The 22399-nt window shown below is 40.6% G+C and overlaps 1 protein-coding gene across 11 annotated transcripts in view; it reads left to right on the forward strand.

The window, feature by feature from the left end:
• The window catches only part of grip1 (glutamate receptor interacting protein 1), a 472826-nt gene that overhangs the window by 357335 nt on the left and 93092 nt on the right, over positions 1-22399 (forward strand). For 8 of the 11 annotated variants that reach the window (XM_072551567.1, XM_072551564.1, XM_072551566.1 and 5 more), the window contains exons 7-10: positions 2368-2513; positions 3266-3413; positions 12917-13086; positions 18637-18792. In XM_072551567.1, the coding sequence (XP_072407668.1) occupies positions 2368-2513; positions 3266-3413; positions 12917-13086; positions 18637-18792 (620 nt within the window). The remainder of the gene's footprint in view (positions 1-2367; positions 2514-3265; positions 3414-12916; positions 13087-18636; positions 18793-22399) is intronic. The other 3 variants (XM_072551572.1, XM_072551573.1, XM_072551565.1) reach the window with 2 other exon arrangements.

Genomic DNA, 22399 nt, shown 5'->3' on the forward strand with positions numbered 1-22399 from the left:
TGATTAGACGAGACTGATCTCACTAAAATCCTCTGACTTTTCTTTTCAAAAACTAAGAAAACTAAGCTGCATTTTGACTGTTCCCACCCTTCACATTTCAATTTTTTTTTAAAGTCAGCGATATGGGTTTCACTGGCTGGGCCAGCATTTATTGCTCATCCCTAGATACTCATGAGATAGTGATGTCGAGCTGCCTTCTTGAACCGTTACCTTCCATCTGCTGTGGTAACCCCTCAATGCCATTAGGGAAGGAACTTCAGCATTTTGGCCCAGTGACACTGAAGAAACAATAGTGGCCTGGAGCAGAACTTGCAAGGCATGATGTTCTAATGTATCTGCTACTCTTATTCTTCGAGACAAGGTGGTCATTAAATTTGGAAGGTGCTGCCTAAGGATCTTTGAATTTCTTGCTGTGCATCTTGTAGATAGTACACACTGCTACTACTTAGTGTTAGTGGTAGAAGGAGTGGATGCTTGTGGATGTAGTGGCAATCAAGCAGATTCTTTGCCTGGATGGTGTCAAGCTTCTTGAGTGATTGCACTAATCCAGACATGGCGAGTATTCCATCACATTCCTGACTTGTCTTCTTGCTGGTGGATATACTTTGAGCAGTTACTTGCAGGTTTCCTCATGCCTAACTTTGCTCTTGTAGCCAGTGTATTTATAAGTCTAATCCATGAGAAAATGAGTACTGCAGATGCTGGAGATTAGAGTTGAGAGTGTGGTGCTGGAAAAGCACAGCAGGTCAGGCAGCATCTGAGGAGCAGAGAATCAATGTTTCAGGCATAAGCCCTTCATCTGGAATGTGGGGGGGGGGGGGGAAAAGGAGGGGAAGGAAGGGGAGGGGGCGCGCGGTGGGGGCTGAGAGATCAATGGGAGGGTGGGGTTGGGGGAAGGTAGTTGGAAAGGTGATAGGTAGATGCAGGTAGGGGTTGATGGTGATAGATCAGAGGGGAGAGTGGAACGGATAGGTGGGAAGGAATATGGACAGATAGGGCAGTTCAAGAGGGTGATGCCAAGTTGGATCTGGGATGAGTTGGAGGTGGGGAGATAAAGAAACTGGTGATATTGACATTGATGCTGTGTAGTTAGAGGGTTCCTACGCAGAAGATGAGACATTCTTCCTCCAGGCATCAAGTGGGTTGGATTTGGTGGAGTGGGAGGGGGAGTTGAAGTGGTTGGCCACAGGGCTCTGGTGTTGTTTGGTGTGTGTCCCAAAGATGTTCCCTGAAACGTCCTGCGAGTTAGTGCCCTATCTCTCCAATGTGGAGGAGGTCACATCAAGAGCAATGAACACAATAGATGAGGTGTTTAAATGTGCAGGCAAATCTCTGCCAGATGTGGAAGTTTCCTTTGGAGTCCTGGATGCAGCTGAAGGGGTAGGTGTGGGCGCAGGTTTTACACCTCTTGCGGCTTTTCCTTTGGGCCCTGACCTGTAGGGAATTGATAATGAGGGATTCAGTGATGGTAATGCCATGAAATGTCAAAGGTTAGACACTTTCTTGTTGGAGATGACACTTGTGTGGCACGAATGTCATTTGTCACTTCTCAGCCCCAAACTGAGGTTGGTGTTTCTGAGCAGATACTAGTGTGAGTATTTAAGAACTTTGGGTAATTTATTAATAGTCAAACTGTTTCTCTGCCAAGTTCTTGGAGCTATTTATGGCCAATACCCTTCCTGCCATTCATAGTGATAGGTTAGGGGAGATTGTGGCATAATGCTAATGTCACTGGACTAGTAATCCAGAGACCCAGACTCGTATCCTGGGGACATGAATTCAAATCTCACCATGACAGCTGGATGTAAATTTGATGACTAAGAATTCATTTGATTAATGAAAATCTGGAATATAATATGAGACTTTGTATTAATGCCGTGAAAGTATCATTTAGTTGTCATAAAAATACCCGTCTGGTTCATTTAATGTGCTTTTAAAGAGAGTTTTTGACATGTGACTTCAGATTCTCAGCAATGTGATTGATTGACTCTTAACTGTGTTCTGCACTGGCTGAGGAAGCTCTCAGTTCAAGAACAGTTAGGATTGGGTAACAAGTCACCCACATTTCTGTGAAAGACGTAAGGAAAAAATTGGTAGAAGAATGATGTATAACAAATGATAACCTAAAACTAATTAATGAGAACTGTTCATGTTGACTTATCATAACACGATATCAACTTCATATTAAACTTGTTATTAGTGAACCACCCAGTCATGCAATTTATTTATGATGCAGTCTCTATCTTATGAATAACAGCCTGAATTCAGAAACTAACTGGATACGTTTTACTATTGGACTGTGGCACTCCTTATTAGCCATAGTGACTAATGACTTTGAATTGTGATATGATTTGTTTTATTCTCCAGGGAAGGCACAATAAAAGTTGGCGACAGGTTGTTGAGTGTTGATGGAATACGGTTACATGGAACAACGCATACAGAAGCTATGAGCATTCTCAAACAATGTGGACAGGAGGCAACATTAATAATCGAATATGATGTGTCTGTCATGGGTATGTTGAGTTTGAAGACGTCCTTGAGCTCTTTTGTTTTAAAAACAAAAGACCTTGAGCTCTTAACCACTTTGCCTTTTCTGTACAAAGAATTGTTTCATCTCAGCTGTGCCCAACTGTATCCCATTAGGAACTACTGAGTGTAACAGTATCATCTGTAGGTTCATTCTGAGGTGAACTATTTCTGGTTCCCTCTCTTGAGATTGCAGGTAAATCAATCTTTCTCTTTGCTACATATAAGTTTTATTCAAGTAATTGTCCTAAATGAGAGTATAATGCATCTAAATTGATGCTAATTTCCAAAAGCGTATGTATTATATAACATCTATTGTTATTTATCTGGCAATTGCACTTCTAGGCTACCAAAGTGAATTTGAGCTGGTTTAGCTATTCTATGATTGAAAAATAAGTGTGTATTTCTGCATAAATAATTCATATGTTAATAAGTAATGTCCAAAACATTGTCCTTCACTTTGACCCAGTAAAATTGACTTTTATTGTAATTGTCTCCAAGAATTGGAATAGATTTGGGTTTATTTGCACCTTTCTTGTTTCTCTCTGTCACACAGATGGTTTTGTTTACTGTGTCATTTAGTTTTAAAGATTTATCATCTCTCTTTACAGATCACTGTCTATTCTTGTCTTGAAACTGTCATTGGAAATCTGGCCTTCTATTATTGTATTCATGGCCAGTTGCTGTATGGTAACACAGAAGTATCACGTTGTGTCAATTTTTTTTTTTGATTTGTTAGATTCCGTAGCAAATGCTTCAGGCCCCCTGATGGTGGAGGTGGCCAAGACCCCTGGTTCAAGCTTGGGCATTGCTTTAACTACCTCACTGTACTGTAACAAGCAAGTCATAGTCATAGACAAAATAAAGGCTGCCAGCATTGCAGATAGGTAAGTACTTGGGCTTAATCATCACAGCTATTAATCACTTCATTATTTTATGCATTTTCAAATAGAACTCTTTTTGTGATGTGAAACAATGTATGTATATTTTGATTATAAACACAACAGTTGGTTTATTTGAAGTGTGTCCTTAATCAAGATTTTGTACCCTCTCAATCTGAAATTAGGTTGAAAAGGTCTCTAATATTTTATTTTCCTGTTACTTGTCACAGAAAATAATTTGTAAAACAATTGCAGATTTTGTGTGGTTGGGGAAAGTAATGTTATGATGTATGATGTGTGAATATGATCATTGTGTCTGTCCTCAAGTCTAGGCGATGTGCATGATCAACCTACAATGGTACTGTGTTTGGTGTGAAGCCAATTGTAGTCTTTTAAGGTGAACTTTCCATTGTCCATGTAGCCTTTAGGAATTTTACGTCAAAGAAAGGGACAGTTCTGTAGACAGTGTTCTAATGTCACGTTATTAATAAGATTGTGGCTGTTTCTTTTTAAATTGCATTTAAACATTGAACTTCAGCAATGTGAAGTGGACTTTTTTGTAAATATATTAGCAAATTTTTTTTAACTTTACAAACATATAAAATTATTGAAAAATACAAGCAATAACAAAGATCAGTGTAATAAAAAAAACAAATTACAATACAACTACTGTCTACTAACAACTAACCAACCCTATAATACAAAACAAACCCTAATACTGTGCAAAGCAACACCAAAAAAAAGAGCTAAAAAAACCCAACAAAACCACAAAATACAAAACAGCTATGCTCGGTGCAAAGCTCCCAAACAAAGGAACGGGAGCATTGTGTATATATATCCGTATTAACTCAGGAGACCCCCTCCAGGGTCCAGGGCTTGACAAGTCTAACCATCCTGGTTATACAAACACCCTAGTTGAGATAACTGACAAATCTTAGTCCAAATAACTCAAGTAGGGCTGCCATGTCTTATAAAAATGGTCTGTTGTGTGGTGCACCATGTTTGTAAAAACGTCCAAGGGAATGTGCTCCATAATTAACTTCTGACTTCCCAGCAAGCCCGGCGAGTTCTCAGACACCCAATTCATCAGAATATTCTTCCATGCACAGTATGCAAGAATATTAAATAGTTTCTTCCCATGCCCGTCTAAAGATGGTAAATTTGGTAGACCTAAGAGGAGAGATATTGGGTCTACTTTGACTTCAGTCCTCAATATCCTCTCTATCTCTCCTGCAACAGCGCTCCAATAAACACAGAGCCTATGGCATGTCCAGAAGCAATGGGTAAGAGTACCTACACTTTTGGGGCACACTGAAGATGCCCCTTTTTTAAACTTCACCAGACGGTCTGGTGCCAGATGAGCCCTGTGCAGAACTTCTAACTGTGTAGTGCATGTCCTATTACAGATTGAGATCTTTCGAGTATCCTCCCATGTTTTGGAAGAGATCTTCACTCCTAGCTCTTGCTCCCAGACTTCTTGTAACTGGTTAATATCCTGCCAGGCCCTGCCACCCAGCAGGTGATAGAGGGCTCTAACTGAAAGGGTGCTTGTTGTGCGTAGCAACAACCTCTCTGTATTGGGCTTGGGGAGAAGCGTAGTCGTCTTCTGGATGAAATCCCTAACCTGAAAAAAAACGGAAAAGATCTCTGCAGCTCAGTTGCTCAAAAGACATCATAACCTCCCCCTCAAACAAGTCTCCCAAACTAGAAACTCCTCTCACTGCCTATAGTTTGAACCCTGAGTCCATCATCCCTGGTCAAAACCCTGGCGTGCCAACTATAGGTGTAAGTGACGAAGTCTTGGATAAACAATCCTCACTCTGACGCATCGCCCTCCATGCCTTGACTGTACTAATGACAATGGGGTTCCAGCAGTGGTCCATAACTGTCCTCATCTTATCCATGGACAACAGGTTAATAAGAGGGCACTTTGCTTGGGAGTGCAAATACCCAGCCATATTGTGTTTGGATCGTTACCTACCCAATCGCAGACAAAGGACAGGAATGAACTCACTTGATACCTCCTGATGTCTGGAAAATCAACTCCTCCCCCTCCTTGAGGCAACTGTAATTTAGTAAGTTTGAGGGGCTGACCACGATGCCAGACAAAGGAACCAAACCAACCCATAAGCTTCCACAGCATTGACCTGGGAAACATTATAGGGAGCATACGCATGGGATAAAGCAAACGAGGAAGAATATTGATCTTAATGTGAGATATTCAGCCCAGCCACGAAATTGCAAGAGCCTCCCATCTCTGGAGATCTCTCCTAATAATTTCGAGCAAATGAGCAAAGTTGGTCCGAAATAACAGATCAGACTTGGGGGTAATAAAAATGCATAGGTTTCCGAACCCTGCCCATGACCATCAAAAAGGGAACTTAGGGCCATTTTCAACTTCTGACACATCCTTAAGGTTCCCCAAAGGCATAGCCTCTGATTTTGCAAAGTTAATCTTATATCCTGAAATAGTCCCAAACGAATTGATACATTGTATCAAATGGGAACGGAGGTCATCGGGTTTGATAAAAACAGAAGGAGATCATCCGCATACAGTGTAATCTTGTGTGCCTTCGATCTCACTTCCAGAGCGGTTATGTGGACGTTCTGACGAATGGCTTCAGCCAGCAGCTCTACCACCAATGTAAACTACACCGGTGAGAGGGGGCAGCCTTGCTGACCACCCCTATCAATCCTAAAATTCCCAGACTTCAGCCCATTGGTGATGACCGCGGCCAGAGGGTGGCGATATAAAACCACCCACCTAGCAAAGACTCCACCCAATCCAAACTGTTCTAAAACATAAAAAAGATACGGCGATTCCACCCGGTCAAATGCTTTCTCTGCATCTAAGGAAATCACCAACCCTTGAATCGATCGTTGCTGACAAACCTGGACCATATTCAGCAACCTTCTAATATTATTAGAGGACCTATGGCCCCTTATAAAGTCTGTCTGGCCCTCTTTGGAAAGGGCATTGCCCCATATTATTAATCTCAGTGCAAGGATCTTGGACAAAATCTTGAAATCTGAATTTAATAGAGGGATGGGCCTATATGAGGCACAATCCTCAGGAACCTTCCCTTCTTAAGAATTAAGGAAATATTAGCTTCCTTCAAAGATGGTGGTAGGCATTCATGCATATAGGAGTGATTGTACATCTCCAACATCGGCCCTGACAGAATCCCTACAAACTCCTTATAAAACTCACCCAGAAGACCATCAGGGCCAGGCGCTTTCCCACTCTGAAGTTGTCTAGCTGCCTGCTGTATTTCCTGAACTTTCAAGGGGGCATTAAGGAGAGAGGCCTGTTCCAAGGTTACCCCTGGGAGGTCCAGGTTCTGAAAAAAGGTCTCCATTTTAGCCCTCCTGTCCTCACAACCTTCAGACCGATACAATTCAGAGTAAAAGCTCTGAAAAGCCTCATTAATCTTTTTAGCATTGTATGTAAGGACCCCAGCGCTGTATCTGATTGCAGTAGTGGATTGGGGAGCACGCGTTTTCCTAGTCAGGTACACTAAATACTTCCCTGGCCTATCTCCATATTCGAACAGCCTTTGTCTACCAAAAGCAAGTTCTTTCTTTGCATTTTGTGTCAGTATTGAATTCAAGGCAGCCCAGAGGGCCATGATCCCCTGGAGCTTAGTCACTGAAGGCCGCACAAAATGTGCCGCCTCAGCAGCTTTCAACCGCATATCAAGCAGGTGCTGCTGTTCCCCCTTCTGTCGGTTCCGGCTAGCCGACTAGGAAATAGCTAATCCCCTAGCAAAGGCTTTAGTGGTCTCCCATAGCACAGATGGGCTACTAGCCGTGCCTGAGTTGATAGTCAAGAATTCCTGAAACTCCTACAAAAAGTATTCCACAAATTTGGAATCCTTAAGGAGAAAAGGGTCCAAACACCAGTGCCGCAAACCTAGCCCTTCACTCGTGGCTTTAACCTCCAAATATACTGCCGCGAGATCAGAGATAGCTATATTCCCAATTTTACAACCCATAATCGAATCCAGAAGGGCCGAGGGAGCCAGAAAGAGGTCAATCCTCGTGTGACATTTATGTGGGTTTGAAAAAAAGGTGAAGTCCCTGCTGGTAAGGTGAAAACATCTCTAAATATCCACCAGCCCCAACTCCTCACATAAGTCAACCACATGCTTGGCCTGCGAAGAAATAGTTGGGGGCCCACAAGGCATCCTGTCCACTGTCGGATCCAAAAGACAATTAAAATCCCCCTATAATAATGTGCCAATTTTCAAAAGCACTCTACTTCGAGAAAGCACTAATAAAAAGTTTGAGGGCATGCGCTGGAGGACAGTAGATGTTTAAAATCCCATATTCTTTCCCACGTATCAGGGCTTTAAGTATCACACACCGTCCCTGCTCATCTTTCACCTGCTCTAATAATTTGAACGGAAGATTTTTATGGATAAGTACCGCCACTCCCCTACTTTTAGTAATAAAGGATGAAAAGAATACCCGGTCATAACTCTCCTGTTGTAATTTCAGGTGTTCCCCATCAAGGTGGGTTTCCCGCAACAAAGCGATATCAACCCTTTCCCTCTTAAGGCTAGAAAGCACTTTTTTCCTTTTAACAGGCAAATGACTTCCCTTAATGTTCCAGGTGTACCACGTAATAAGACACTTCGCCATATCCCCTTTCAGAGACCCTTGAACCCCCTTGGAAGGGAGAACCCTGCTTACAAAGCGCTGAGCATAAGTAAATAAAGACTCAGAATCGAAAAACTATATATACAAAAACTACTCTCATAACTATAAACAACTATTACTACCAAAAAACTACAAAAAAAAACAACTATAAAACCTTGAATGGAAGACTCTTTCCCCTGCCCATGGGGGATACTCACCCTACCCATCCTCTCCTTCATAGCTCCTTCAAATCCGGACTGTGCCCCAGCCTTAGGCCAGAAAAAAACCCAAGGATATGGTACTTAAATGAACAGAAAAAAGATAGTCCGGATGAGCACTCCACCCATCCCTGGCTTCATGTCACCCCTACTTGTGACTAAAACAGCCCAAACAAAAAAAAAAGGGAGAGACAACAAAGAACATCCACAAAGTTTCCCATCAGAAAATCCAGTTATTTAAAAAAACACAACTTATTCCAAGGTCTTTTGCCCCCTTTCCAAAAAGGAAATTATTAGGGAGAAAGAAGGGAATTTGAAAAAAAGGAAGGGAAAATATGGAAAAAGAGAACAAACATTAACCGTATTCTTCAGGCCAATCCATCTATTTTAAAGTGTCCATAAAGTTTTTAGCTTTATCCACTGAGTCAAACGTATAAACTGAGTCCTCATGGCTGAAACGAAGTACTGTGGGGTATCTCATGGAGTGCCAGATGCCCCGGTTCCTCAACCTCTTTTTAACTTCATCAAAGGACTTCCTCTTTCAAATTACAGCTGCAGAGAAATCCTGGAAAAACATTATTTTTGACCCCTTGTACAGCAGTACCTGCGGATCTTTTCCCAGGGATCTGGAAGCTTCTATGACTTTTTGCTTGTCCTTATGTGAGTGGAAGTAGGACCGAGCAGGGGTGCTGCACTGGGCCTGACCTGTGCACTGTAACCCAATAAGCCCTTTCAATCTGCAGCCTGCTGGATTCGATGTGAAGGCCCAAAAACTACAGCAGTCAGCTTTCAAAGAATCTGACTGGCTGCTCACCTTCCTCACCTTCAGGGAGCCACACAATTTGAAGATTTATCCTCCGACCTCGATTTTCAGGGTCTTCGATATAGTCTCGCAATGCCCGCACGTCTCGCTCCAGCACCTAGGTCTGACTGGATGAGGACTCCATCGCAGCTTCCAAGGCCTTAGTTCGACCCTCCACCTCCTCCAGCCTCTCCCCAAGGCCCTGGATCTCCTTCTCATGCTTCTGCAGCATGGATGTGATAGGTTGGACCTGGGCATGAATTTCCCCACGGATCTCCTCAATCGCAGTCCTGACCTTCAAGGTAAGTCTCTCCATCACCACAGCCAATTCCTGTCAGGGCCCCCGGGGGGTTCAGGAGAGGCTGCTGCTGCTGCAGTCTCTGGAATGGTAGGTGCTGCAGGGGAATTTCCTCCCTGCTGCTGTTTGCTCACTCCTTTTCCCTTTAGAACCTTTTCCACTCCCAAATATTAACAAATATGTGTTCTGTAAGGTTTTAAACTAATAATTCCACCACTTAAGTTGGCCAGGGATGGCAAAAAACACCGGTATGCCTTGGCTGTTAGGCAGAGTTGTCCACAGCAGTTCTACAGAATCGCCGCCATCTTGCCGAATGTGAGGCAGATCTTACTCTAAGTAGCCCCCACAAGCTGTAGCTTTAGCGTCTCTGATGACTCTTTCCTATGAATCCACTTCTTCAGTTAAGCTTTGATCATTCCTTCAAATATCTACTCCTTTGTCTCAACACTTTGATTTTTTTTTTACTTTATACCCTTTGGGTGTTTAACATCCAGTACACGTTGGCGTTTCCTCAATGCTGGGAGTGCCTCATGGGTGTATGTTTGCGCTGTTGAATTTGTCTAACCTCAAAAAAAGGTGTATCTTTTGGAAAGTTTTATCAACCTATTTTGATACTCTATCCAAGTATTGATATGCCACCATTGAGCACACTGCTTAAAATGAAATACACATTTAGGTTACTGGAAATGAGTGAGCTGTAATATACCATGCATCATTATGATGTGCTGCACTGTTCACAATGTTGTGCTTTTATTAAAAATCTGCTGCTTCCCATTTGCGACGTGTATCATTGAGTGGCTTCAGTTAAACTTCTGTTTCATTAAATGAAATGTCTTATTATTTTACTTCAAGTATGCTGGTGTGTGATACCTTGGAAAAGTTGAACTGTGTGTTTATTTTCAAAAATTCCTAGCCTTAACTCTAATTATACACAGCAGCCTTTGCACAACACATTGGACTCCTGTGGCCTTGACCTCCTGACAGGTTATCGGCCAGGTTTCCTCAAAGTCCATTTGAGTGCCATCTTGACAGCCACATCATGACTCACCTTGCCTTCGTTGATAATGTCACCATGACACATGCTGCACACTTGCTGAGAGTTTTGTAAAGCAGACTCCAGGAAATACAGAGAGAAGGAAGATTGAACTGTACAATATGCTCTTCAATTCTCCTATATATCACAACTGTTGTGATCCCAACAGTGCCAGAAATCTTTTTCTTTCTTGACTCTAAGGTTGAGCATCCTCAGTGACTCTGCCACTGTATTATGGGCCTTGAGGGTCCCTGACACAACTGTCAATGCAGTGTCCTTTTCATGGCCTTGTGGATGAGATGGGGTCACTAACAGAGGTGAGGTTGAGCAGCAGGGCTGTTCTGGAGAATCCTAAGATGAATGATACTTCTGGTGTGCCTGGTTGGTGTTTCTCCTTGCACTGGGTACCCAATGACAGCTCAAAGAATCCCTACAGTTTGGAAACAGGCCATTCAGCCCAACATGTCTATACCTATCCTCCAAAGAGGATCCTACCTTGACCCATCCCCCTAACCTTTCCTGATAACCTTGCATTTCCTGTGGCTTATGCACCTCACCTACACATCCCTGAATGGTATGGGCAACTTAATCCTCTTTACATGCGCATCTTTGGACTGTGGGCAGAAACCCACACTGGGAGGACGTGCAAGTTCCACACAGGCAATTGCCCAAGTTTGGAATTGAACCTGGGTCCCTGGCACTGTGAGGTAGTAGTGCTAACCACTAAGCCATTATGCCACCTCTCTGTTACTTTGAGGTAAAGGCACACCTGGTTAAAGGCCAACATGCCTTGACCCCATTTAGCTTACCATTAGTGCATTGCCAGAAGCCTTTGAGTGCTCTATTGTAGCTGGATCTCCAAGGAACTGCCATCTTCTCCATAGAATCAACCAAACCCTCTAATGCCTGAGCCACAACAGTGGACAGATGCTTCCAGTCTGCATTCTGGTTTCCTGAATGCCTCTGGCAGCTCTACCTTATGTTCCCCTGTCTCTGCGTCTCCACCATGTCACTTATGGATGAGTACAGAGACTTATCGTCTGCATGGGGCTGAGCAAGTGCTTGGTCTCCAATAGTTCATCTGAATCTCCAAGAACTTGGGCCTTTCTTCCCCTGCTGACTGTGGACCAAGGTCAGTGACTAGTTCACTGCCTCCACTGGCCTAGAGCACTGTCTTTCTGATGTGAGTATGCCTGTCCTGCAGACAAGCAAAGAAGAGGAATGAGGATCATCATGATGGATGGGTGCGTGAGAATTTAGTTAGCCTGCACAACCACGCCAAGTCCTGCCCCTCCCTGATAAGTACTTAAGAAGCAAACTCTCCTGCATTTGGTAGAACATTGACAACATGAGGTGAATGTTGCTTATTTGTGCAGATATTCCATCTGGAGCTGAGGTTAGCAGACTGTTGTTCTGTCTGATGTGCATCTACACTGGCAAAGAATGAGAAATGCAATTAGCAGTGAGTAGATTGTCCAACATACCCATACAGAGCGCACGATGTCATTCATACTGTTCCTACACTGGATTCCAGCTCTGTTGCGAGGGACCTATGTTGACCTTCCCTGCTATCTCAATCCCGTCATCAATTGGAACATCTTCATCTGCTACTCAACAGAAGTTCCAACTTCAAACTGAGACTCCAGAGTGGAAGATTTTGCCTATTGTTTATATAGTTGACATAAGACATCCATTTTCGTGGTTTATTTTCAATGTCTTGTATGTTTGGTTTTGCAAAAGTTGATCCATATTACACAAAATCTGACACGCAGATTATTCCAGATGAAAAGTTACTGTAATAGTCTCATCTGCAATCATTTATTCAGCTAGAATTTAGTGTGTATTAAAGGAAAACATCATACTTTATTGCAAGAATATTTTTAACAATATTCTACTGAATATGAATATATTTCTATCTGATTTGTAAATTGTGAAATGTGCTCAGTGTGGAAATATCTCTAATTTTGTGGCATTTGTATTTGGAAAGTTTGTGATGTTAATTATTCCATGTTGTGCTATTATAAATTAGTTTTGCATTTCACTTTACTGTTATAAATAATTTGTTAAGAAAATGCATCTTCTCTATTACCTATAGTCATGCTCTAGCAGGCTGTATTTTACAGGGATATCACTGTGATTCTTCACACCAATAAACTCCCAGGTACAGTTATACAGCTGGGGGTCAAATTTACTCAGACTAGCTATTCCCACAGAAATAGTGGGCAAAAGGATAGGGAGAAAAATATTACATTGTACATCTTTTATAATTTTATCAAGTATTCTAATTTTATTGGTTCTTATTTTATTGTTGCATTTAATGCATCCAAAAGAGCAGTCAACCGATTGGCAATAAACCTTATGCATTTTTGACACTAAGTAGTGTAATGCAAGTTGCGTTTCACTTGAAAATATGGAGCTACCTTTATAATTGAAGAATTATCAAGCATTGTTAATGCTTTTCCTAACTATACTTTATGTTAGTTATTTCTGTGACCTAAAAGTTTTGTATATTCACAGATGTGGCGCTTTGCATGTTGGAGATCACATACTTTCGATTGATGGCACCAGCATGGAGTATTGCACGTTAGCTGAAGCAACTCAGCTTTTAGCCAGTACCTCTGAACAAGTCAAGCTAGAACTGCTTCCTTACCATCAAACACGACTGGCTTTGAAGGGACCGGAACACGGTAAGTTTGTGAATACTTTGCCTAAAGAGAATAGGAATAGAAGTTGACAGCTCAAGTGCACGTAATAACAAGTGACAGTTGAAATAAAACTTTTCAGTTAGCACATTTCTCACTGTCTGGCTTGAGGTGATTATCGAATAACTGGTTTTGATGCCCATTTATGTGCTATTTAGTTCACAACATTGCTATAGATCACAGACCTGACTCTGCTAGATAAAAATAATTCTATAAACAGGAATGTCCTTTTTTATTTGAAAGAACAGAGCTTCATCAGTACCTCTGGAAACCATGCACCTCTTACTGTACAAAGGGCTCTGTTTTCTTTTGTAGGGTATATCTGTACAAGTCAATTCTAGGAATATCGTCTAAGCTCCTTGAGTCTTGAGAATGCTTTGGAATCAAAAAATAAGTTTGAAGCTACAATAAGATAGAATAAAAAATATCGAAACATTGGACCTATCTCTCGTCCCAACCCTCGCCTCATTGATGACTATAATGATTCAATGTGTAATCTTAGGAAGTTAGTGATCATACCCTATTATTACATAGTGTCACCAGTTGTATACAAGGTCAAACATAGTCTAGCCAATCCTGTGGAAAAACTGAAGCTAATGTCTTGAAAAAATTATACATCGAAAGTATTTTCTACACTTTATGCGTTTTCAAATTCTTCACCCTTCTGTTTTCACTTTTATTAATTTTTTGCTGAATATGATTTTGTTAGCCCATTAGTGACTGTCAATATAGGAGCTTTTTTTTGCTTTATGAATTCTGGGCAGCTATAGTTTGCTGGTTTGTACAGACTTTCCTAATTAATAGAGAATGTCCAACAGTTTTATTTGTAGGGGGCATTCATATCTATAAAACTACTTTTGGTATATACAAGATCGCATTTTTTAAACAAATGTTCCTCTATTGTCCCTGGAGCTTTGAAAAGTTGTGGGTGTACTGCAGATCATTGAGAACCATGAGATTCGATATCCACCTTGTGAAAGCTAGTCTGAACCCTAGTATAATATCAGTCCAGACCTAACACTGAACTGATAGAAAGTACTAACATAACTGAAGATGGGAACGATGGATGTTTGCACTTTTGTAAAGAATTAAGTTCAGCTTTCAATAAGATGACAAGGAAAATTTAATTGACAATTTGGAATCTGCTTGCATTAACAAGTTAAGTAAAGAAAAGCAGGTATTCATTCATCTCAGAAGAATTTCAACCCAAGTAGAAAGGTACATTTTAAAAGACCTACCAAGATCTATGTTTTAAATGATGTTTTCCTATAATTTGAATATTTGACATGGGTAACTCTTGGAATGCAAATGCATATATATATTCTCTCAGCCTGCTGAGATTGTATTGTATCTCTAACATAGAACATTATAGCCCAGTACTGGACTTTTGGTCCTCTATGTTGCACCAACCTTTGAAACCAATCTGATGCCCATCTAATCTACACTGTTCCATTATCATCCATATGTTTATCCAATGACCATTTAAATGCCCTTAAGGTTGGCGAGTCTACTCCTGTTGCAGGCAGGGCATTCCATGTCCTTACTACTCTGAGTAAAGAACCTACCTCTGATATCTGTCCCATATCTATCATCCCTCAATTTAAAGCTATGCCCCTTCTCGATAGTCATCGCCATCTGAGGAAAAAGGCTCGCACTGTCCAGTCTATCTAACCCTCTGATTATCTTCAATGTCTCAATTATGTCACCCTTCTCTCTAACAAAAACAGCTTCAAATCCCTCAGTCTTTCCTCATAAGACCATCCCTCCATACTAGGCAACATGGTGGTAAATCTCCCCTGCACCCTTTCTAATGCTTCCACATCCTTCCTCTAATGCGATGACCAGAACTGTATGCAATACTCCAAGTGTGGCCGCACCAGAGTTTTGTGCAGCTGCAGCATGACCTCATGGTTCCAAAACTCAATCCCTCTACCAATGAAAGCGAACGCACCGTATGCCTTCTTAACAACCCTGTCAACCGAGGTGGCAACTTTCAGGGCTCTATGCACATGGATACCGTCCCTGCTCATCCACACTAACAAGAATCTTACCATTAGCCCAGTACTCTGTATTCCTGTTACTCTTTCCAAAGTGAATCACCTTTTCTGCATTAAACTCCATTTGCCACCTCTCAGCCCAGCTCTGCAGCTTATCTATGTCCCTCTGTAACCTGCAACATCCTTCCGCACTATTCACAACTCTACTGACTTTAGTGCCATCCACAAATTTACTAACCCATTCTTCTAAGTTTAAGATTTTTTTTGACATTTAAGATTCTTGTTGGGTTTTTATCTTCATCATCTAATAGCCATTCTGGTATGAGACTTGTACCTTTTTGAGTCAAACTTCAATGATGTACAATTGTGAAAGATTAGTTGGAAATCACAGGTTTTTGATTTATCATTTGACAGTTGACAGCCTGGAATAAATTTCTTGGTGCAATTTTATAAAGTTCATTTTTTTTTCACAATTCTTTTAAATATGAGAACAGATTTACCGATTCCCCACACACAGGGAAGTAATGCTTATAGAGATTGTGGATGCTGGATTGTGTTCATCCTAACTCTGGCCTTACTCATTGAGTGTAACTCCCAGTTCACAGTGCAGGATCATTGAATGATGCTACTGACATCGTCAGCAGATTATAGTGTGTAGACTTTTTATTTGTTTGATGTAACTGAAATGAGGTTATGGGAAAATAATGGGTATATTTTTCTCACTCTAAAGTGGACCAGAATGCTAATGTGATGAGTAGCTGAGCAAGATCAGCAGTAAACGGAAGCAGACTAAAAAATAAAAACTACGATGCATCTTGCTCCATGACAACAGGGGTGAGAGAAAATGCTGAATAAGCACTCTAAAGGGGGCACTTGCAATAAAATTTTGCACATAGTAATATGGAATTGGCAGGGAAAGAAAATCTAATTTTGGCACTCCCAATAGAGGTAGAGTCAAGAATCCCTACAGTGTGGAAGCAGGCCATTTTGCCCATCTGGTTCACACCAACCCTCTGAGCAGAGCATACTATCCAGACCCACTCCCCTGCCTTTTCCCTTTTAACCCTGTATTTCCCATGGCTACCCCACCTAGCTTACACATCCCTGGATACTATGGGCAACTTAGTGTGGCCAATTCATCTAACCTGCAATTCTTTTGGACTGAGAGAGGGAACCCACACACAAATGGGGAGAATGAGTAGGTCTATTTGTTTTATTCCTGAGTTGTTGGGGATCCAATCTAACAATTGCCACCCAGTATCTATGATAAAGAAATCTAGTCATGTTAAAAACAAATGTAGATTTGGATACATCGGCCATCATTTCATGTTGAAAAGTAAACAAATGATTCAGAGGGATACAGTTAAGTTCTGCTTAATTTGGTTTCCAGTAGCAGTCCCAACATTTTTTGACCCTTTCTGGTAGTTAGTCAATATTAAGAGCTTGTCAGTTTATATGTTTGAGCAAGCAACTATGTTGAAACTGTTCATCAATTTGAATGTATAAGCTGTTTTACAACTATCACATCAGCCCCTCGGGACATATTGGGGGATGAAGCTTTCAATGTCACTCTTAAAAAATTATCAATGAGATGCCCATACACTCCAATCAATGAACTGCCACGACTAGGTAATGTAGTGCTGAGTGGAATTCTGAAAAGAAGTGAATAATAAAATAGCTAAAATGTTGGCTTTTTTTAAAAAATGTGGATGATATGCATAAAATATTTAAAAGAAAGACTTTTGTTTCTATAGTACCTTGCATGATCTCAGGATATCTCAAAATATTATCCTATTGTAATGTATAGTGTTTACACCATGTGATGAATGAACTCTGACTGATTTATCAGCTAGTAAGTTTGTTCATTTCAGCATTTCAGAATTTTCTTTATGTTGTGGGCCATATCTCTTTATTGAGAGTACCTACTGAAGTTGGGGAAGATGATGCTAAATAACAGTTAATGTTGGAGTTGACACAAGATATCTGGATGGGTAAACGATTAGGAAGGGTTTAGAGGGATATGGGACAAATGTTGGCAAATGGGACCAGATTAATTTGGGATATCTGGGAGAGTTGGACCGAAGGTGTGTTTCCATGCTAGACAATTTTATGACTCGATAAGACTCCATTCCTTTATCTGCAGAGCAGGCTTGAATCAAATCTTTAATAGGCTAAGCCCTTAACTTGTATTACAACTGGATGAACAGTAAAAGCAAACTCCTCCAGGTGTTGGAGCTCTGAAATAAAAACAGAAAGTGCTGGAAGTATTCAGTTGGTCTGGCAGTATCTGTGAGAGAGAGGAAAAAAAAAGAGTTGACAATCAGAGTTAAATATGATTTCTTCAGAAAAGCAAAATATTTTGTGCTGGATGGGGCTGACTGGCCATACAGTCTCAAGTGTTTCCTGTGAATGTTTTTTTTTAAGATTCCACAGGGAAACAGACCCTTTGGCCCAATAGGTCCACACTGACCCTCCAAAGAGTAACCCACCCAGGCCTATTTCCCTCCAACTTTAGCATGGCCAATTCACCTGACCTGCACATCTTTGGACTGTGGGAGGAAACCGGAGCACCCAGAAGAAACCCACGCAGACACTGGGAGAATGTGCAAACTCCACACACAGTCACCCGAGGCTGGAATCGAACCGGAGACCCTGATGCTGTGAGGCAGCAGTGTGAACCACTGAGCCATCGTGCCACCCTAAAATGGTTCTAACAGCTCTTATTGCAGGAGAAACCCAAAGCATTCAATGCCCTTTTGCGGAGGCAATTTGTCTTAGGTTATGCTCCAGTCATCTATTTGAGAATGTTACATTATTAAGCTATGCTGTAATTAGCCTTTTCTGTCATTCCTATTTTTAAATTCACATTTGAATAAAACCAGCTAGAATGAACTCTCAATTTTAATTGGCAGTATTAAACATGAGAAAATTAAACTCATTTTTGAGAAAAAGGAGGAAAATATACCCATATAAGATGGTAACTTTCAAAATGTAGTTTATCAATCACTTCATCTTGCCAAGTATTTAATTTTGAGTATCTTTTGAATATGCATGGGAAAAGTTGTGTGGGAAAATTTGAAGTGAAAGGTCTCATATAGTGCAGCCTTACACTCTTACTACACAAACTTCTTTTTGAAGATTACTTTCATCCTCTCAAAAGTGTGGTCCACTGAATATGGAGTACCACCCTAGAGGATCCATGGGTATCTTGCAATTTTTCAGCATAACCCTGAGAGACAAGAGGAACTTTGAGAAATGCTGTAAATATCCATGATCAGCAATTTCTTTGGAAGTTCCAGCAGTCTCCCACCAGAGTTGCCTTAGGAGACCGGGCATGTTCCGTTTGCAAATCACTATGTATGTGTCAATTAAAAGGGGCTGTTCCAATAGTTGGTGATAAAGGTCATCATTCTTTCTACTCAAAACTGCTTTCTCTTCTGTCAGATGTTACGATCTGTATAATTCTGTTGTCTTTCCCTCTTTTCTGCTCTGTTCTGTCTTCTTTGTGTGCGATTCCCATCATCCTTCATGTGGACAGTCAGGGTTCAAAGGAGCAGCAGACAACTTGCCTGGGATACTTGTGGAAGCAACAGCAGCAACTTGCTCACCTACCAACCCTATAACACCTACCACCCTGATCAATGTAGGATGACAGCCTTGAAATGCCAGCAACCTTCTTCTCAAAACAGTCTTCGTAATGTTCCACTTTTTTTTTTCCTCCTGTCCTTTTATTCATTAGTTTTCCGTCCCATGTTCTGTTTGCATGAATTGAATATCACTAATAAAGTGATCATCATTGTATGGATAACTATGTTTGAAGATTAACTTGTAACATTATTGCTTAAGAATGCAATTATTGTACTGTTGACCTTCATATCACTTGGACTAGAGTATTGAAACAACCTAAGGTTAAATCAATATATCAGAATTTAAATGCTAATTTTTCTATCCATACCAATTTAACTGTGTGTGCAAGCAGAGAAGATAGAAATTGTATATACTAAGTTGTGGGGAAGAGTTCTTTTTGTGAGATACATGAGACAGAGCTCTTAAAATGTTTTTTCTAAAACAATGACTATTTCGTTACATGCAATGCATGGAGAATTTTAACTCCTAAAGGGTATGATGACGCAGAAATTTGAGCAATCATACCAAATACCACCACAGTACTGGAATCAAACAGAAGTTTGATTTAGCTCATGCTGTTGAATAGCTGATGTCACTGTCCTGCAGTTTGTGGGTGCTGAGTAGGGTCTAGATATTCAGTGCATGAAAAAGAGAACATGAGCAGAAGGAAGACTTGAGAGGGATGAGTTATCTGTGCTCAATTCACCATCTCTGAGCAGCTACACTGGCGAAGGCCTTACAACCCTTTAGCTTATCTGGTTTCTCAGTTCGTTATATTCTTTCCTCTGAGAGACCTTGATGATCAGTGTTAAAACTCACAGTTTTGTAACTTGGAAAAATCTGAAGCATTATTCTTAATGTTTATTGAGTAATATTTTAAATGATGTGTTTGGTGAAGTAGAATGTCTCTGGAATATGCCAGATAAATGAGCTTTGAGTGTGTCATCACTTCTAACCTATGCTCCAATCACCAACAAGTCTTGGTCTCCTTTCAGAACTTCTGTTTTGAGAGAAATTCCCTTCTCATCAATGCCTCAGAACATGTTGTTGTGACCTCATATCCTAGTTGCTGCATGTACGATGTATTAAAAAATGATACTGTTCTTAACGAACTAACCATATGATACAAGCCAAGCAAAACCTGCTCGAGCTGTTCTTTGTGCCAATAACCAAAGTTGCTGTTGAAATTTTAGTCAAATTCTTTGCTTCTTTCTCCCTGTAGTCTTCTTGAAAAATGAGTCACCGTTAGATACAATTTTATTAATGAGTATATAAGTAGTTGCCAAATTACTATAAACAACAATTCAGGACTAAATTAAGGTGAGCCAAGCATGGATTTCTCAAGGGAAAAATCTGGTTCAATTATCTTGCTTGGGTTTCTTGTAGGAAGAGGTAACAGAGGGGAATGCTGCTGATTGCTATATACATGGATTTCCAAAAGCTATGTAATTCAATGGCACACCACAGACTTCCGAGCAAGGTTCTTGCACATTAAATAAAAGGGCGTGAAGTTGGCTGAGTGATAGGAGCAATGAGGACAATTAAAAGGATATTTTTTGGGCTGCAGAAAAGTTTGTAGTGGAATTCCCCAGGAGTTAAGGGTCAGTAAATTTCCTGATACATATTGTAGTTTTAAGAAACTGTGGTGTTCAGTGCAAAATTTCAAAAATTTGGAGATGATCAAAAATTTTATCATATTAGAAACTCCTAGAACTTTAAAAGGATGTAGTGCAGCAGCAAAAGAACCTAGGCATACAATTACATAAGTCACTGGATGTAGCAGGACAAGTTGAGGGAAGAGTTAATAAAGCATACAGTTCTCTAGGCTTTATTAACAAGCCCATAGAGTACAGAAACAAGGAGATTATATTGACCTCGTATACTAGTTCAACTTCAACGAGAATATTTCGTTCAGTTATCGGTGCTGCACTTTAGGAAGTTCATGAAGAAAGTAAAGAGAGTGCAGAAAAGATTCATGAGAATGGTTCAGGGCTAAGGAATTTCAATTATGAAGATGGATTAGAGAAGCTAGGACTGCTTTCTTTGGAGATGAGAAGGTTAAGAGGATAGATGTATACAAAACTATGAGAGGCCTGGAGAGAGTAGATGGGGAAAATCTGTTCAAAGGATTCAAAATTTGAAGTAATTGCCAGCATGACATTTTATTGCCAATGAAAACAAAATGTTCTCACAGTGGGTAATGTCTAGAATACACTGCCTGAGAAGGGGTGAAGGTGAGTCCAACCAGTACATTTAAAAAAAAGGAGTGAAACTGTTATTTGAGGAGAAATAATGTGTGGGATTATGGGGAGAAGGCAGGACAAGTGAAATGCTCATACAGAGATCCAGAATGCATCCACTTTGGCTGAATGGCCTCCTCTTATGCTGTAATGATTTTGTGAAGGCTGCTGACTAAAAATAGCCATTTGAATTTGCTTAATCATGATGCGGGGGTCATAATCGATTTAAGCTTGTCTTCCTAATGGTTTTAAAGATGGCTGGTACTGATAGTGATCAGTACCATGTAGCAGAAATCCAGGTTTTGTTGAAGCCCAGTTGTAATTAACATAAAATAAATGAGCTGGTTAGAAAATGGAACACCAGAATTATTCAAAGCCAACACCCTCTGACTTGAAGATGATTATAACTAAAAGCATTAATTAGGTTCTGTTAAATGACAGTTTTAAATGAATACCAACTCAAACTTAATCAGACATATGAAAAGCAAGACTCTCCTGGAATAGTCAAAAGTGACTCTGGAGGAACCATAAAGCAGATTTTCATGTTCTGATTGGCCAACACTTTGTGGAGGGTCCGATGAACAATATTGCATGAATGTCTATCCTTGTCAAAGGCCATCTCACAAAATCATTAAGAAAATGTTAATTCGAATAAACGAAATGAATGCTACAATTATAACAAATTTAAATAGTGGTTTCATTGAGGGGTTTTACTATTTAGAACGTGGGATGATGCCTCTATAACTTTTTCCTATAATGACTGTGTGTTTATGTGCTGGCAAATTATCAAGAACCCAGATCTAAGAGAGTGAGGGTGACAGGTACTGAGGTATTTCTGAGGGGCTTGTATTCCTGTGGGTAAGTAAAGAGATCTTTGTGTGTGAGGATAGCTGGTCAAAGACTGTTTGAGGGAATGGACAATGTGGCAGAAATGTTGTCTTTCAAATTAAAAAGCAATCAACCTTTCCATTGAATTTCTCTGATCCTGATTTAGCCCTCCATGATTGGGTGGTTAGACCACACTCACTATGAAAAACAACTCCAGTGATTTAAAGGGACTGTGCAGCTGTTCCTTTTAAATCATTCAGAGCTCCTTGGTAGCAATTGCTGATTAGGTACTCACAAAGCCAAAGGTTAGGCTGGTGCCCCCAAAATTGGTTGTGACTCAGTTTAGAAAGCCTGACTTAGGTGCAGAATGAGATCATTTAGCTCTTTGAACCTGCACCACAATCTACAGAAGCATATTTGATCTGTTTATGGTCTGAACCCCACGTTGCTGTCAGCTACTCAAATCCCTTGACTCATTTGTCTATCAAACTCAACCAAAAGCCAAATAGTTCAAAAGAACTTTAACATAACGTTGTGGTTGCCCATTTCCTTGTCTTTTTTTCTTTACAATTTTTTCCCTTTCTGCAGCCTCCTGATTCTGTTTCT

Source organism: Chiloscyllium punctatum, chromosome 32, assembly GCF_047496795.1.
Source record: "Chiloscyllium punctatum isolate Juve2018m chromosome 32, sChiPun1.3, whole genome shotgun sequence".
Taxonomy (NCBI): domain Eukaryota; kingdom Metazoa; phylum Chordata; class Chondrichthyes; order Orectolobiformes; family Hemiscylliidae; genus Chiloscyllium; species Chiloscyllium punctatum.